This window comes from Onychostruthus taczanowskii, unplaced genomic scaffold, assembly GCF_017590055.1.
Source record: "Onychostruthus taczanowskii isolate IOZ18803 unplaced genomic scaffold, ASM1759005v1 scaffold216, whole genome shotgun sequence".
NCBI classification, from domain to species: domain Eukaryota; kingdom Metazoa; phylum Chordata; class Aves; order Passeriformes; family Passeridae; genus Onychostruthus; species Onychostruthus taczanowskii.
Genome location: NW_024499418.1, coordinates 28654 through 43647, shown reverse-complemented (window position 1 = coordinate 43647; position 14994 = coordinate 28654). Strand labels below are relative to the sequence as shown.

The following is a 14994-nucleotide window of genomic DNA, read 5'->3' as shown; positions in this document are numbered from 1 at the left end:
TAAACAATTTAAACTTGTTTAACATCCAAAAGGCATGGGTGCATAACAACACCTGTGTCACCTAGACTAGCATGTGAAACTGCCCACACAAAAGAGTGTTAAGTGAACAGGATGAGAATAACAAAATAATAATAAACAACAATAATCCTTTTCCTAAAAAAAAAAAAAAAAAGCTGGGCAGAAAGCCAGCTTCCTCACCTGGGAAATCCTGCAGTGCAAAAAATGCACTTTTTAGAGTACCAAGAGATTGTAGATTTTAATAAAAAACATGATAAGTAAGTCCTACATAGCCAAAAGCCTGAACATTAAGCCTGTTAGGAATGAAGAGTTTAACAATACCAACCTCTGGCCAACAGAAGGTTAATAATCTGGAAGCTAGATGAAGGTTATGAAACAGCACAATGTATATGCCAAAACAGAAATTTATGGGGTCCATGTGAAATGCCCCAGCCTGGATATCCTGCCTTTGGAAATAAGCAAGAAAAGTAGGCAGTCTCTGTGTACATTTAAATATTGTATACATAATGTATACATGAACATTTATGTGCATGTTTAAGTGTATATGACAGGATTATCAATAAATTACTAAATTGTGAGTTTTTTTCAGAACAAGGTATTATTCAATTAGCAAAAATGCATGTTTGAACAGCAGTGTTGTGAACTACTGATTATTCATGACAGTCAATTATACAAACAACTTTTAAGTATAAATTGGCAGGTACGCACCTTTTCAAGTTATTCACAATGTTTTAGGAAAGAAAACAACAAAATACAACACAGATAGCTTTAGACTTGTGTGTCTGGCATATCTCTTGCTGTCAGTCAAGTGACCGGGCCAGCTGCTCATGACAGTAAAGGCTGGCTCAGTTTATGCCCCTAAGAGAAGCATAACTCAAACTTTATGCCTCTGCAATGCAAGCACTGATACAGGAGCTCCCTTTGCTTTCAGTGAATACCTCCAAAACTTCCAGTGCACCTTAAAATTGGAGTCTCAGGTGGGATAGATTCACAGAATATTCTGAATTAGAAGGGACCCACAAGCATCATCTAGTCCAGCTCTTAAGTAAATGGCCCATACAGAGATTGAACCCACAGCCTTGGTGTTATTAGCACCATATTCTTTCCCAAATGATAAACCAAGAGTGACTGGCACAGGTGAAGATGTCAAAAGCTGAATGAGAGGCATCCCTCCATATAGGGCTGTGCACATCTAACCTGGGGAGGTGCAGACTTGCTGAGGTGTGCCAAGCCCCTTGCTGAGAGAGCAGGTTCATCCACAGTGCTCTCACAAACCTGTGGCACTGAATCCCAGCTACTGGGGTTGAACAAAGGTGTGTTTAAAGGGAACTCAGGGCTACGAACTAAAAGCGGTGCAGCATAGAAGAGGCATGTCATGGAGACTTTGTGCAAAAAATACCAACAAAACACCAAATACTGCAATCATCTTTCTGAAAAACAGTTTGCTCTTTCACAGCTCTAGCCCTGGTTGGTTTGCATGAAGGATGGACTAGCAAGAGAACTAAGCAAGTGACTTGCAATTACTAATTTAGTTACAAAACACCTCTATGTCCTGTCTGCAAAACCTTCTGCAAGCAAAGAGGATTACCCACAGTCACTGACTTGAAATTAGTACCTGTGTGTTCATTGAATCATATAGTAGTTTGAGTTGGAAGGGACCTTAAGTGTCACCTAGTTCCAAGCCCCCTGTCATGGACAGAGACACCTTTCACTAGATCAGGCTGCTTCAAACCCCATGCAATCCAGCCTTGAACATTTCCTGGAACAGAGCATTCACAATTTCTCTGGGCATTCACAATTTCTCTGGGCATCCACAACTTCTCTGTAGTTCAGAATTCAGTAGTGGAAGTGTGGGAGAGGGACATTTTTGCAGAGGGAAGATTTAAAAGGTTCAAAGGGGCGCAAGAGAAGGTAGGAAGAAATGCCTCTGGTTCAGGAAAGCTTTTCCCCTCAGTGCATCCCCACCAGCCAGCAGGGAGATCTGAGTGCAAACACAAGAGACACTTGAGCCAGCTTTGAAAACCATCAGCTGAGCATTGCCTTGCAGGCTGCTGTGATGGAGAAGCAGTCCTTGAAGAAGATCATCCACGGGGAATATACAGTAAAGGTGGACAACACCAGCCAGGAGTTTGGAGCTAGGAAAGCTGCAGCCCCGTGGCCATGACAGCTTCCCCTCTAGCTTCTCCTTCCTCTTAGCCTTCCTCACAAGGAAAGGACTGACCTGGGGCATGGACATGCTCCTCTCCTGAGCCCTGGAGGAAGTTGCACTCCCTGCAGGAACAGCCTGGTGCCCTGCTCTGGTGCCCAGCTCGATGCAGATGTCTGCCTCTGGAAAGCAGGAACTGGGAACAGCACTGAAATCCCACTCCAGCAGGATATTGATTTTGTAATAATAAACCCCTTTATTTCCCTCAGCTGCAGGCTAGCTCTTAAGAGCATTAGCAAAGGGTTAATCCATGTCACCTATTCAGCATTTTGAGCACAAACGTGGTTGTTGTGTCACGGGGGTTTTGCTGAGCCTGGTCATTCCCTGGCATGTGTGACAAGCCAGACTGCTGCTGACACCGGGCTGAAGGCCACGCTTTTGGCATGTGCTCAGTCCACAGCTATTGCACATCTGGATGCACCCAGCAGCAGAGAGGGGCACTGCCCCAGGCTCTTCCCACTGTCTGCCAGTCTGGCAGCAGAGGGACCAGCTCGTAAGCCCCGGCAGGAGAAGGTGGACACAGATCCCAGGCTCAGGCTCAGCAGAGGGACCACTTCAGGGTCGGTTCTGTCCAGAGAGACATAGCCCCAGAGCCCAGGGGGCTGCCTGTGCTCCAGCTTCCAGGAGACAACAGGGTTTGCACCCAGGGCATGCCCCAAGGCAGGCTTCTCTGCTGTCAGGGTTACACTGGCACACAGTCCAGACAGTTCCACTGTCACACAGTCCTGCCTCAAAACTTTTACCTTTACTGCACGAGCAAACAGTACAATCCCTGCAGTCAGATGAAGAAAAAAAAAAAAAAAAAAAAAAAAAAAAAACACTCCCAAGAAACCAGCAATACCAGCAATATAGCAGTATTCACTGAGACAGGCAGGAACATACTTCCTTGGTCTGCTCTCCAGGGGGTGCCAAGAAAGGTCAAGGATTAAGAAGGATTAACCAGAAAAGCGAAGAAATGAAAGTAGTTTCTGAGCAAGATCATTATGAGTCATGGGAGGTTGAAACAGGTTTTCCTAAGGAATCAAATAAATCCATTGGAGAGAAGCCCAGAAATACCAGCCCAGAAAAAAAAAAACAAAACAAAAAAAAAACCCAAAAACAAACAAACAAAAAAAACCCACTCAGAGATGGATGGACAAACAGAGCAGGATTAACGCATTCCCACATCCAAAAATCTCATGGAGGTGACAAGAAACCTCTCTGCAAGTACAAGGAGGGCCAGCGTACTGCTGAACTACTCCAGGTGGGAGTAAAGCTAAGAGCAGGTCCCAGTGCTGGGGAGGAAGGCAAGCAAGGTCCTGCCACTGCCTGGCCCCACAACTCCCACTCAGTAGACACCCTCATCTACATCCCTGTGTTGGGATGGAATGTGACAAGAACTTGATCCTGACATTTTTATTTCTCCTTTATGCACTACAGTAAATCACACTAAGATAGTAAGACCACTGATGGGTTTTAGAAATAGAAGCTGCTCACACATCCAAGGCAACATTCCCCCCCTCAGAACCCACTGGGGCAGCCATAAACAGCCCAGCACACTGACTACAGATATAAAAAGAGAAATGAACAAAAACTGATCCATCTGCATGCAAAGCTGTATTTGTGCCAATGCAATTCGTGAATAGCAGCCTCTAACCCTTACACCTGCAGTAAGTCTCAGGACAGGCAAGGATGCAGTACAGGAGGGAGACCCACAGAGCCAGGGGAGCTCCAGGGGGTGCAAGAAGGGGAGAAGACAGCCACAGCAGGGGATGCTCCAAAAGTCACCTCAAAGTCCTGCTGGTCACACAGCTGCTGTACTGGCTGCTGGGGAGAGCCCTGGCACAAAGGCACTGCCTGCTCCAAAACATCTGGCTCTTAAGCCCTCAAGGCAACATGGAGCATCTTTTCATGGGTGACCAGGTGACCAGGCACGTGGGGTAGGTAAGAGCAACATACATTCCAGGAGGCAAGAGTTGATTGCTACTACAGCCCCTCCACCTATAAAACATCAGAGCCTGAAATGACAGGCAGAGAGATGCCAAGCAGAGAAAAGGGAAAGGAAAAGCAGATTTCTCTGCAGTTCTCATAGTGGCAAAGCCAGTGGAACTGCTGCTATGAAACCCTTTTGAATCCCATGGCTCATATCCCACTCCACTGCCGTTGACAGAAAATCAGCCCTAGGTTCTGGCAGGAAGGAAGAGACAAGCCCAGGAGGGTCTGCAGCGTAAGAGTCTCAGCAGTGAGCTCAAGCATGGATTTTGGTAAGTGGAGGAGGAGGAGAAGGAGAAGGGTTCCTGATGTGCAGCTCCAGCACCTAGAGAGATGCTAACAGCCAGTCTCTGCAGACAGGGGCTGTAAAGGATGGATCCTAAGGGTTTGCTCTTTCTCACTCCCTTTCCCACACCTGTTTTCCTTCTCCATGGGACTCTGGAGGCGAGTGGCCAGAGCAGGGCTGGCAGTGCTGGGAGCAGGGACACAGGACTTGTGCCGGCGCGGAGGAGAGGCAAGTGCCGGGGGGAAGAGCGGCTTCTAGCTTTGCTGCTCAGGGCTTAATGCACTAAGAGCTCAGCTGATTCCTGCTCAGACGCAAAGGGAAACCGCAGGCGCTCGGGGCGGCCGGGCACCCAATGGTGCTGTGTCTGCCCAAGCCATGACGGGACAAAGGCTCGGGAAATGCATCGTCCTTTGCCTGCTGCCCTGGAGCTTTGCCTGGAGTGATGCTGCTGGGCCCGGGACCGCCTCACTCGGTGCAGGACACGTCAGAAAGGGGCTGTCCAGAGACGCTGCCAACGGGACCGATGTGCAGAGCAACATCTCAGGTACTGAAATGAGCGATCTCCCGCCTCTCCCTCTGCGGGCTGCCTGGGGCCCCTCGGTGCAGGAACACACGGGGAAGGGCGCAGGGACGCGGGGATGAAGGCTTGATGGTGCTTCTCTCGTCGGACACAGCGGCACTCCCAGGGCATGCACAGTGGCTACAAGGCTTTGTGTGGTGGCCACAGCAGAATCTGTGATACGGGAGAGACGTGTTGCACCAGAAGCAGTCAGGAGGCACAGGGAGGAAACTCGACAGTTAATGTTTTCCTTTGAGAGTAAAGTCCTCCTCCATGTTAACATCTATGCCTGTCACGATGGACCAGCTGTCTGCTCAGGGTATGGGACGTGCACTGGACACATCCTATCCGTAGAGGCTGAGCTGCGACCCTTGGGAAGAAACTGAGATCTTTTTTTAAAAAAGTACAAATAATCTCCAGCTGCTGAGGGTGATTATTTTTCTTTAATCAACTTTCCAGGGCAAAGCACATGCCATTTCCCAGTGAGATACGGCCTCAGGGTTGCTGTGGGGTGACCACCCACCCGGGGCTGGCAGCAGCTCAGAGAGCCCATGTCATACTCCAAACCATGGTGACTGTTGGCAAAGGTCATAACAGATGGTGCTGGGCAATGTAGTCATACAAGAGATCCAGTCCAGACACTCAGCAGCCTCCCTGGCACCGCTGAATTAACTCATACAGACATCTGCACTACCTGTTAACAGCACTGCTGAAATGAGAGAAAGATTTTACTCAGCCTGGTTTGTTTCTTATCAGCCCCACTGGACTAGAAGCCTACACCATCTCAGTAAAAGCAGAGGGAAACCAGACCTTTCTCTCACATTAGCTTTGCTATTCCATTTGGAATTTCCCACAAAAGTTACCCCTAAGCTAGATAAAGCACATTTCTGCCTGCAGGTTTTAAGCTTGGTTAAATTAGAATTGATCAGAGTATTTTCATTAATGGAGGATAATGATATCCATGATACCTGCTACCACACTTTCTCTGCCTTATGGTAGAATATCCAGATGGGGGGGTTGGCAAGCACGTGGTCAGACTGCCATTCTTTTTGGAGCCTACCTAACTTTTGGCTCTCCCTAGGTATTCGCGAAATGCAAAAGAGATGGTCTAAGCAGGACAATTAAGTAGCTCTGAATAGATGTCAGTTACAAACTAGATAAAAAATTAAAGGCTGGGATGAAAAAAAAAAGCCTCTCTCTCTAGCAGAGAGTAATATTTCTTTGTTTTGAGTTCCAACCAACAATATTCTCCCAATGTTAAAAAACATTCTCTTCCTTTCCCCCCTAAAAATTGCTCTCTGCATACTCTCCCCAGCCTGCACCTTTCCAGTCTCACTTCTCCTGTTCAGCAGCTGCTCACACTAGAGAGTTTGCAACTGAAAAACTTATTTTTTCAGATAAAACTGCTAGACTTTGTAATGTATTTCCTTTGGACTATACACACACCGTCCCAGAGGCTTGCAGGTCCTGCAGGAGTAACACAGGGGACTAGCAGCCCTTTTGACAGCATCACTGGGGGGCGTTTGTCACCACCTACGCTGAATATGTCCCCTTCTCCCCCAGTGCCATGCACAGCTCTCCCCCCGCCGCGCTACGGATACTACTACGTGGACAGAGGCTCAGGCGTCTCCTTGGGCTCGGTGCTCGTGTACTGGTGCCAGGAGGGATACCAGCTGGTGGGCAGCGAGAGGCTCGCCTGCCTCCGCCAGGACAGCACCTCATCCTGGAGCCACGCCCCTCCGCAGTGCCAGGGTAAGGAGCCCTCGGGCGGGATCCAGCCCCCGGGGGCAGCGCTAACGCGGGTGGGGAGGTGCGGCCACCGGCCCTCCCACGGGGCCTTCCTCGCTCTGACCACGGCAGCGAGGGCAGCGGGAGGTGGGGTGACCCGGCCACCCTGAACGGGGACAAGGAAGGTCCAGCTTGACCCAGGCGGTTGCGGCCAGCACCGCTCAAGTGCCTGCCCCAGCAGCAGCACTGCAACAGCAATTCAGGAGCTGCATGAGGCAGGGGGTGCCAGGGGGTGAATGCACCTGAGATCAGCTCAGCAGAGAGCCAGAGCCTCCCTCATTCCCAGCAGCTGCTGCTCAAGCCAGTAGGCTGGGTCAAACCTGGCACCGGCTGACACCGACTCCTGGTGCCAGGCACAGGGAGCCCAGGGCACTGCCAAAAGCTTTCCCAGCAGGAGGAAAACTGAACTGCACAGTAACCTGGGGCATGCTGAGCACCTGCCAGTCGCAAGTGGCTCTCCTTAATACTTTTTTAACTTTTCTTTTAACATTCTTTTTTCCGGTTTTAGCTGTTTCCTTTTGTCCTTTTAAATTTTTCCTTTTTACATTTTTCAACGTTTTTTCCTTTTTAACTTTTCTCCCTTTTAAACTTTTTTCCATTTTTGGCTTTATTACATTTTAATTTTTTCCTACTTTTCCTGTTTAATCTTTCTCCTTTCTATTTTTAGGGCTTAATTTCCGCTACCCTTATGCTTTATGCAAGACACATCAAATGCTTTATATTTTCTATCCCGTGTGATTATTTTATATTAATTATCTGAAAAAAAAATGATGTGTTAATAGGGGGGGTTTTTTTCCATCAACTTTCTGGTGTATTGAGCCGGCGCGGCATCACCCACGTTCACCATTAGCTTTTATAATGGTTATTAATAAATATTCTCTGGCGTCACTCTGGGTTACCTGCAAGGCGGACGGCGGCCGGGAGCGAGGGGCGTCCCTTTCCCCGGCGCCGCTCACCGCCCCTTGCCCGCAGCCGCCCCGCAGCCCTCGGGCACCGGGTCCCGCATCGCGGTGGCCGCCTCGCTGCTGAGCGGAGCCGTCATCCTGGCTCTGCATCCTGTCCGTCTCCTTCGCCCTGTGCTGCTGGCGCGACAGGGCGAGGAAGAGCCGCGGGGGGTGAGTATGGAGGTGGGGTGGGAGCGGTGGGGTGGGTTCGGCAGCAGCGAGGAGCAGCTGCGGCCGCTGAAGGAGCGTCGCTGCTGCCATCTGCAGAGACAGCGGGTTGTGCCCACTCGGGACACTTGAGACCCACTTGTGCCCTTTCACAGCCCTCCTGCTCACACATCTGGAACTATCAAGCATTAAAAAAAGTTAAACCACTGCTCCAAAGCCAAGGTATGCTTGACTGTGGAAGGGGTTTCCATCAGTGGGGATGCTGATGATGATGATTGCAGAGGGGGCTCCTGTTACGTGTCTGAGGAATGGGATGCCATACAGAGGGACCTGGACAAGCTCAAGAAGTGAGGCCATGGAAACCTCAGGAGGTTTAACAAGACCAAGTGCAAGATGCAGTACCTGGGTCAGGGCAAGCCCAGATATCAACACTGGCTGGGGGATGAACAGATCGAGAGCAGCCCTGCTGAGAAGGACTTGGAGGTGCAGGTGGATGAGGGGCTGGACATGATCCAGCAATGGCACTCACAGCCCAGAAAGCCAATTGTATCCTGGGCTGCATCCAAAGCAGGGTGAGAGAGGGGATTCTACCCCTCTGCTCTGCTTTGGTGAGACCCCACTTGCAGAGCATTCCGCTCTGAGGTCCCTAAAGTAAGAAAAACATGGACCTGTTTGAGTAAGGCCCAGAGGAGGCCACAAAGATGATCAGAGTGTTGGAGCACTTTCGTGAGAAAGGCTGTGAGAGTTGGCATTCAGGGAGCAGCAAAGGCTTCAGGAAGATCTTACAGCAGCCTTGCAGTACTTGATGATACCCTACAAGAAAAAGGGGTACAAGCTTTTTAGCAGGGCCTGTTATGATAAGACAAGGGGCAATTATTTTAAAGTGAAAGAGGATTGGCTAAGGTTGACTATAAGGAAAATGGGTTTTAAATGAGGGTGGTAAAACACTGGAACAAGTTGCCCCGAGAGGCTATAGATGCCCCATCCCTGAAAATATTCAAGGTCAGATTGGATGGAGCTCTGAGCAACCTGATGTAGTTGAAGGTGTCCCTGCTCATTGCAGTGGGGTCACTTGAAAGGCCACTTCCAACCTAAATTGTTCTATGATTCTGTTAGCTTGGTGATCTACAAAAAGCTCCCCATTATCAGAGGAAGAAGGGAACAGACAGTACATGGAGGATGGTTAATAGGAATATCACTTTTCTGAGGCTAAGTTCAGTGCAACTGTCTGCACACAGCCCAGGGCTGGGGAGGGAAAGGAGAAGCATTCTTCTCTGGAAATAGCTGGGAGAAAAGTCATGGTGGGAAGCAGGACTGGACAAACAGAGGTAGCAGGACCACAGTCACAGAGAATCATCTCTGCAGCAGCACTGCGCAGTTTTCCCAGCATACACTACAGCCCAGCAAGGTCTCTTTTGTATCCTGGGCGAAAGATTACAGTAACAGGGACCATGCAGCCTAGGAATACACCTTAACCAAGAGCCTAACTCATTATCACAAGTGCACAAAGACAAGGAGAAAAAAAAAAAATCCCTGCAAGCAAGAGAGAGCATCTCAGTCTTTCAACAGGCACCAGCCATTCCTCTTCCCACAGGCCTGCTCTTCCCTAGGTGGTGCAACCCTTTTCTGCAGGGCTGAAACAGCATCAGTCCTTTCCTCTGGGAACAGCAGAACGGGGTAAAAATCACTGGGCGACAGCGTTGCCTTAGGATACAAACATAGAGATCTTTCCCTGTGTGAGCAAATAAAAGCCAGAGCACAGAGCACCAAGCAAGCACCTGCATGAGCATCTCTCTCTCACCACCCGGCAGGCAGCAGCAGCAGAGAAGCAAAGTCAGAGGACGGAGGCGTGACCCCTCCACCGCCGAGAGGGGCAGGAATGCTTTCGGAAGACTCAAATACTACCACCGGCGCGATTACCACCTCTCGGCCGTCTCCAGCTCTGTGTTCCCAGGGGCATTGGCAGGCTGCAATAACCTGGCTTTCCAAAGGTACGGTTCAGCACCACCCCCTGCCGCTGCCCTCCCAAGCTCCTCACACATAGCCGAGAGCTGCTCCCAGCCTGCCCGGAGGCAGCAGCAGCCAGCTGTAAAAAAGCTGGCGTCTCTTGAGCAGTCAGTCCTCTGCTTCATCCTCTGACAAGGGGAAGGGTGTGAAACCCCACAGCAGTGAAACCCTTGCACCCGCTCTTTTCCAAGGGGAGGGAAGCCGGAGGCCTAGGGCTTCCCTTTGCCCTGCCTCAGCATCACCTGGGTACAGGCTCCTTACCATGTCCCGTCCCGCTTGCCTTTCCCAGCAGCCCAGCCCAGCAGCCGAAGGTGCCCGTGGAAAGATGGCGCTGCGAGAGCCAGGCGCTGCTCCAGCCGGGGCTGCCGGCCGGCCCCGCCCCGGGCAGCGGCCTGCCCGGCCACCTGCCCTCAGCGCCCGGCCGCCCGCGGCTGCCCCTCGGGCCTGCAGCAACACAGGCTCTGCAGCAAGTTTGGAAAACCGGTGTGAGAATTTAAACTGCCATTCCACTTCCTTTTTTTTTTTTTTTTTTTTTCCCCTTTTAACGCTGTTAACTCCTTGAGCTCAGGAAAGCATTTCAGAAGAGCCAATTACTCCACCTGGGTTTTCAAGTGGAGAAAACCTGGCACTTCATGCTGAAAGACAATTTTTAATATAAGCCTTTTATTTCCCTCCCATACCCAGCAGTGCACATTTCAAACAGGAGTTTCTGGGTTATAAACTTCTTAATTGACCATTGATCAAAGTCAGGTCTGAGCAACCCCAGCTTAACCTGAAATCTATGTGTAGACTTCTAGGTTTTGAACATGAGTCTGATTTTCTGTTTAGGGCTCTTTTAAAGGCTGAAAGTGTTTACCAGGAACAAAGAATGAGATTAGATATCTGGAAGCATTTACAATTAGTTGCAGTTGAATATAGATGGAGACTTAAAGGGTTTTTTTGCTGGCATTCAGAAGTCACCATATCCCCCCACTTCTATACGGACAATCTTCAGATTGGAAGATGTATTGACAAGAGTGCAAAGCTAGCCAGTCAAGGGGAAAACATGGATTTATCTTTAATACAAAGAACCTAGCACATCTGAAAACAAACAAAACAACACCCCCTCTGAAAGAAAAAGAAAAAAAAAAAAAGCAAAAAGGAAAGGAAAAAAAAAAACCACCAAAACCCAACAAACCTCTTGGGGATTTTTCATCTCTTCTCTCCAGCACTGGAAATTCAATTCACATTTATCAGGATCCATAGCAGGACTCAAAGAGCTAACCTAAGCACCATCAATTGCATTCAGAAAGCAATGACACTGTATTTCTGTCCAACATCTCCTGGGTGGAAGTCCAGGGGCGTGTTCCAGGAGCATATGCAGAGCCTGGCCAGGCAGCTTCAGAACACCTTATCCTCTTTGCACCCCAGGACACACAGCTATGCCGGAGGCACTCTGGGCACACACGGGGCTTGGTGACTACTGTGGCATTGGGTCTGCACAGAGACACTGCTGGTATCTCAGGAAGTGCTGTGGTGTTAGAGGAGGGGCTGGCAGCCCCCACAACTGCTCCATGCATGGGGCTGGCAAAAAGAACCAGCACCCCAGCATGCCCTGTTGGCCCAAGGATCCAATGTGATACTCATACAATCCTGCTACAAAGGTGGGAGTTTTAGTCTGCTGACTTCATTTCTGTCAACATCTGCATCACATTTCAAGGAAAGCCTTAAAAAGATGCAATTTAGTACTTCCTTGTGATAAGAGGAGGTTTGATAGTAGATGTTGATACTGCTGCCACTTTTCCCTGGAATGAGGGCTAGGGACACTGGTTTTTTTTTTCTATTTCTAATAATAAAGGAATCTATTCCAATTTCACCTCCTATGTATTTATTTTTTATTTTTTTTCTCACATGACCAAGCTATGGGAAGTCTGGAAGCGGGTGATAAACTTTTACAGATCTCTGGAAGATGATGATGTTGACAGTGGCCATTTACCAGCAACTGCACGAGAAGAAAAATCTTTCATTGTCTTAAGCCAACTGATGCCTTAGAAAGGACAGGGAAAACAAGATCTGCTCTGAGCTTCCCTTCAGCTCACATCCTAACCTTACCTGTTCCTTACCTTTCCTTCTTACCTTTTCCTCTCTCTTCTTCCAGCCAAGGGAGGGGAATAATCCTGTTTCAAGGTAAACTATTCAAAAGAAAAATTGAATAGGACAGGAATGAGACTTTTCCTATTTCTTTCTCTGTTCCTCTCCCTTTTTATGTTTTAATGAATCCAAAAAACCTCACTACAATCTTCTCTCTCTCCAAAGAGATTTTTGTTCAAAAAATACATTTGGGACTCTGTTCTTTGGATGTGGGTGAGGCTTTAAAACCAGAAGTGTGGGTTTTTGCTACATAATATTAGAGATTGACACCTGCTTTCACTATAAACTGAAATGATGCACATTGCACATATAAAAATCTTTTGCCAAACATGTCCAGAAAGTTGCTGATTTGTCAGCAACTTCACTTCACATGAAGTGTCATGACAAAAAGCTGGCATTTTCAATAAAAAACTGACACAGTAGTTTTTCTTACAGAGAAAATTGTCAACTTGAAACACGCATTTCATGCAATTGATATTTTAAAAATTATTTACTTGACAAAATTTAAAAGTTTCCTTGGAGTAACATTTTCCTGACTCTTTTTTTTTTTATTTTTTTTTTTTTTTTTTTTTTTTAATGCATGTATGCAAAGCTCAGCTTCCTAACAAAACTCTTTGATCCCAAGTCATTGTCTTAGCCAAATTTCTCTGGCAAGGAAGCACACACAGCCAGGTCTTCCTCAAAAGTCATCTCAAGTAGCAGGAGAACCAAGAAAATAAATATGGGTTAAGGACAGGAAGGTCAGCTCTACTACAAGTTTCCCTATCTACCCTTTACTCTTTGCCTCAGCTCCTTGGACCAGCGCAGCAAGAACTGAGTGAAAGTGTGAAGAGCCACAATCAGCTTCAACTCAGGAAAACACCATCAGTGAGGCAACAAGAAGCACAGTTTCATTTATTTACCAAATGAGGAGGGAGGAGGAAGGCAACTATATAGAAGCTTTAAATAATTTGTAAACTGGAAGAAGCAAACCTCTTAGATTATAACCCCATGCATTCTTGCCATGTTACACAGAGGTTCCTTTTGGAGCCAGCATTCACTGAACCCCACATACCACCTTTTTTTTTTTTTTAAATTTAAATTATATACATTCAATATCCTGCAGAGAGCTGGCCCTTGGAACGGAAGGAAACCATCTGAAGAGGGATGGAGATAGCTGCAAGGACAGCTCATTGCCCATTCTGTCCTGGGCAAACCTCACAAACAGTAGCTTTCTGCTGAGTGTCTGAACAAAGCCCTCCCAGTTGGTTCTTTTTTTAAACAGGATTTTAAGCTTCAGACTCCACACTGTAAACCTCAGCCTGCATGCTTATCTTGAAAGAGCTAAACAAGTTTTGGTCACAACTTTAAATTCTCCAGTGAAGGTTGGTGTACCAGCCTCCCGTGACTGTTCAGCAGTCTCAGACTCTCTGGAGATATGGCCAAGATTAATGCTGGGACCTGTAACTCCAAATGCTAAAGACACGAAATTCTAAAAACACATTCACTGTCAAGCTTGAAAAGAACGGCCACCTTCTGGCAGTACAAGCTTTCTAGAGTAACATTTTAAGTGCTGGTAAGAAGAGTAAAGAGCTGAGCAAGTCTCATTCTCTCTCCATGCACCTCAAACACATTATTTGTCAATTTTAAGTCACAGGACTGGGAAAAAGAAATAGCAATCTAACAAGATTTCACAGGAGACAACAACAGTAACTATGTGATGCCTGTATCCCACGGAAAGACTCACCTGCATTGCAGGAGATGGAACCTCCTGACCATCAGGTATCAGGCATATCACTCTCCCACAGATTTTAGATTAAAAAGGATTTTTCTGTACTGTTTTCCTCTGCACTGATACCACCTCTGTTCAAATGACTTCCACACCTAAGTCACTGCATCAGACCACCCTAGACCAGTACTCTTCATCAGCAAAGCCAGTAACAAATCTGCAGCTGCCAGGTCACCCAACTCACCTCAAACCCTCACAATGCAGCAATTCAGTGCCACAAGTCACTCCAGATCCCTGAACTTCTATGGCAACAACTTTGTATGGCCATTTCCATCTGAAGAGCCCTCAATTTGCCACAGAAACATAACTGCAGTATGTCTGGGGCAAAGGCAAAGCCCAGAAAGTAGGGAAGATGAACACCTCGCTCATTAACAATACTCTTGCATGTAGATCACAGCATCCTATGCATTTTCTTACATTGCAACCCAGAGGTATGATGATACTTCACATTTTTACTCTTTAGAAGCTTTGTTTATGGTCTCAACTATTAAGAGAAGAGAACTCAAGAGCTCCTTCCTATTGCTGCCTGGAATCAAAGGACAAAAACTTTACAAAAAATATTAAGAGTGGTAAGATAAAAAGCAATTATTTAATGAAAGCTTTTGGGTGCACAGATATGGCTACATATGCACCCGTGACAAAGGATTCCTACCATTTTTATAAGTGCAATTATTCAGTATATCTAGCAGGTATATCCACTAGGAGGTCAGTGGCCCCAGTAACCCACCCTTAGGTCACCCCCTTGGAGTTGGTCCAGGGTCTTCTTTACCCTATTTCTTGTTATGTTTCAAGTTCTGATGGAAAACAAAACATGCTTGTCAGAAGTTCTCTTTTTAAGACTAAATAAAATTTCAAGAATGTGTTAGAAAGGTTTAGCTTATTGTTCTAAAACGTGAGGGTAGGAAAAGTACTAGAAGTCATACAACTGTATCTTACAAATCTACAAAGCTACAATATATGGAAAACCTAAGAATCTTTAGGCATGGCTATCAGCTGAACATCCCAAAGAAGGAAAAAAATGCTGAGATTTGGGCAAAGAGGAAGGAGCACAAGCTCTTACAGTTCCTGCATCTGCATTCAGCTCAAACAATGACCATACACAAGCGGAAAGCACACCCACAGCTGGCCATGCAGCCACACACTACTGGA

At 47.4% G+C, this 14994-nt stretch overlaps 1 protein-coding gene across 1 annotated transcript; it reads left to right on the top strand.

The window, feature by feature from the left end:
* The first annotated feature begins 5337 nt into the window (after positions 1 to 5337).
* On the top strand, positions 5338 to 10444 carry LOC121335991 (sushi domain-containing protein 3-like). Its single transcript, XM_041404614.1, has 5 exons — positions 5338 to 5359; positions 6604 to 6792; positions 7801 to 7960; positions 9752 to 9931; positions 10237 to 10444. The coding sequence occupies exons 1-5, from the start codon at positions 5338 to 5340 to the stop codon at positions 10442 to 10444; spliced, it is 759 nt and encodes a 252-aa protein (XP_041260548.1).
* Positions 10445 to 14994: the final 4550 nt, after the last annotated feature.

Excerpts from the sequence above, each read along its gene's own strand:
- LOC121335991 (XM_041404614.1), top strand. The coding sequence starts at position 5,338 with ATGGACCAGCTGTCTGCTCAGG. Across the intron at positions 5,360-6,603 it reads GGACCAGCTGTCTGCTCAGG|TGCCATGCACAGCTCTCCCC; the intron begins GTATGGGACGTG and ends CTTCTCCCCCAG. Across the intron at positions 7,961-9,751 it reads GGGGTGAGTATGGAGGTGGG|GCAGCAGCAGCAGAGAAGCA; the intron begins GTGGGAGCGGTG and ends ACCACCCGGCAG.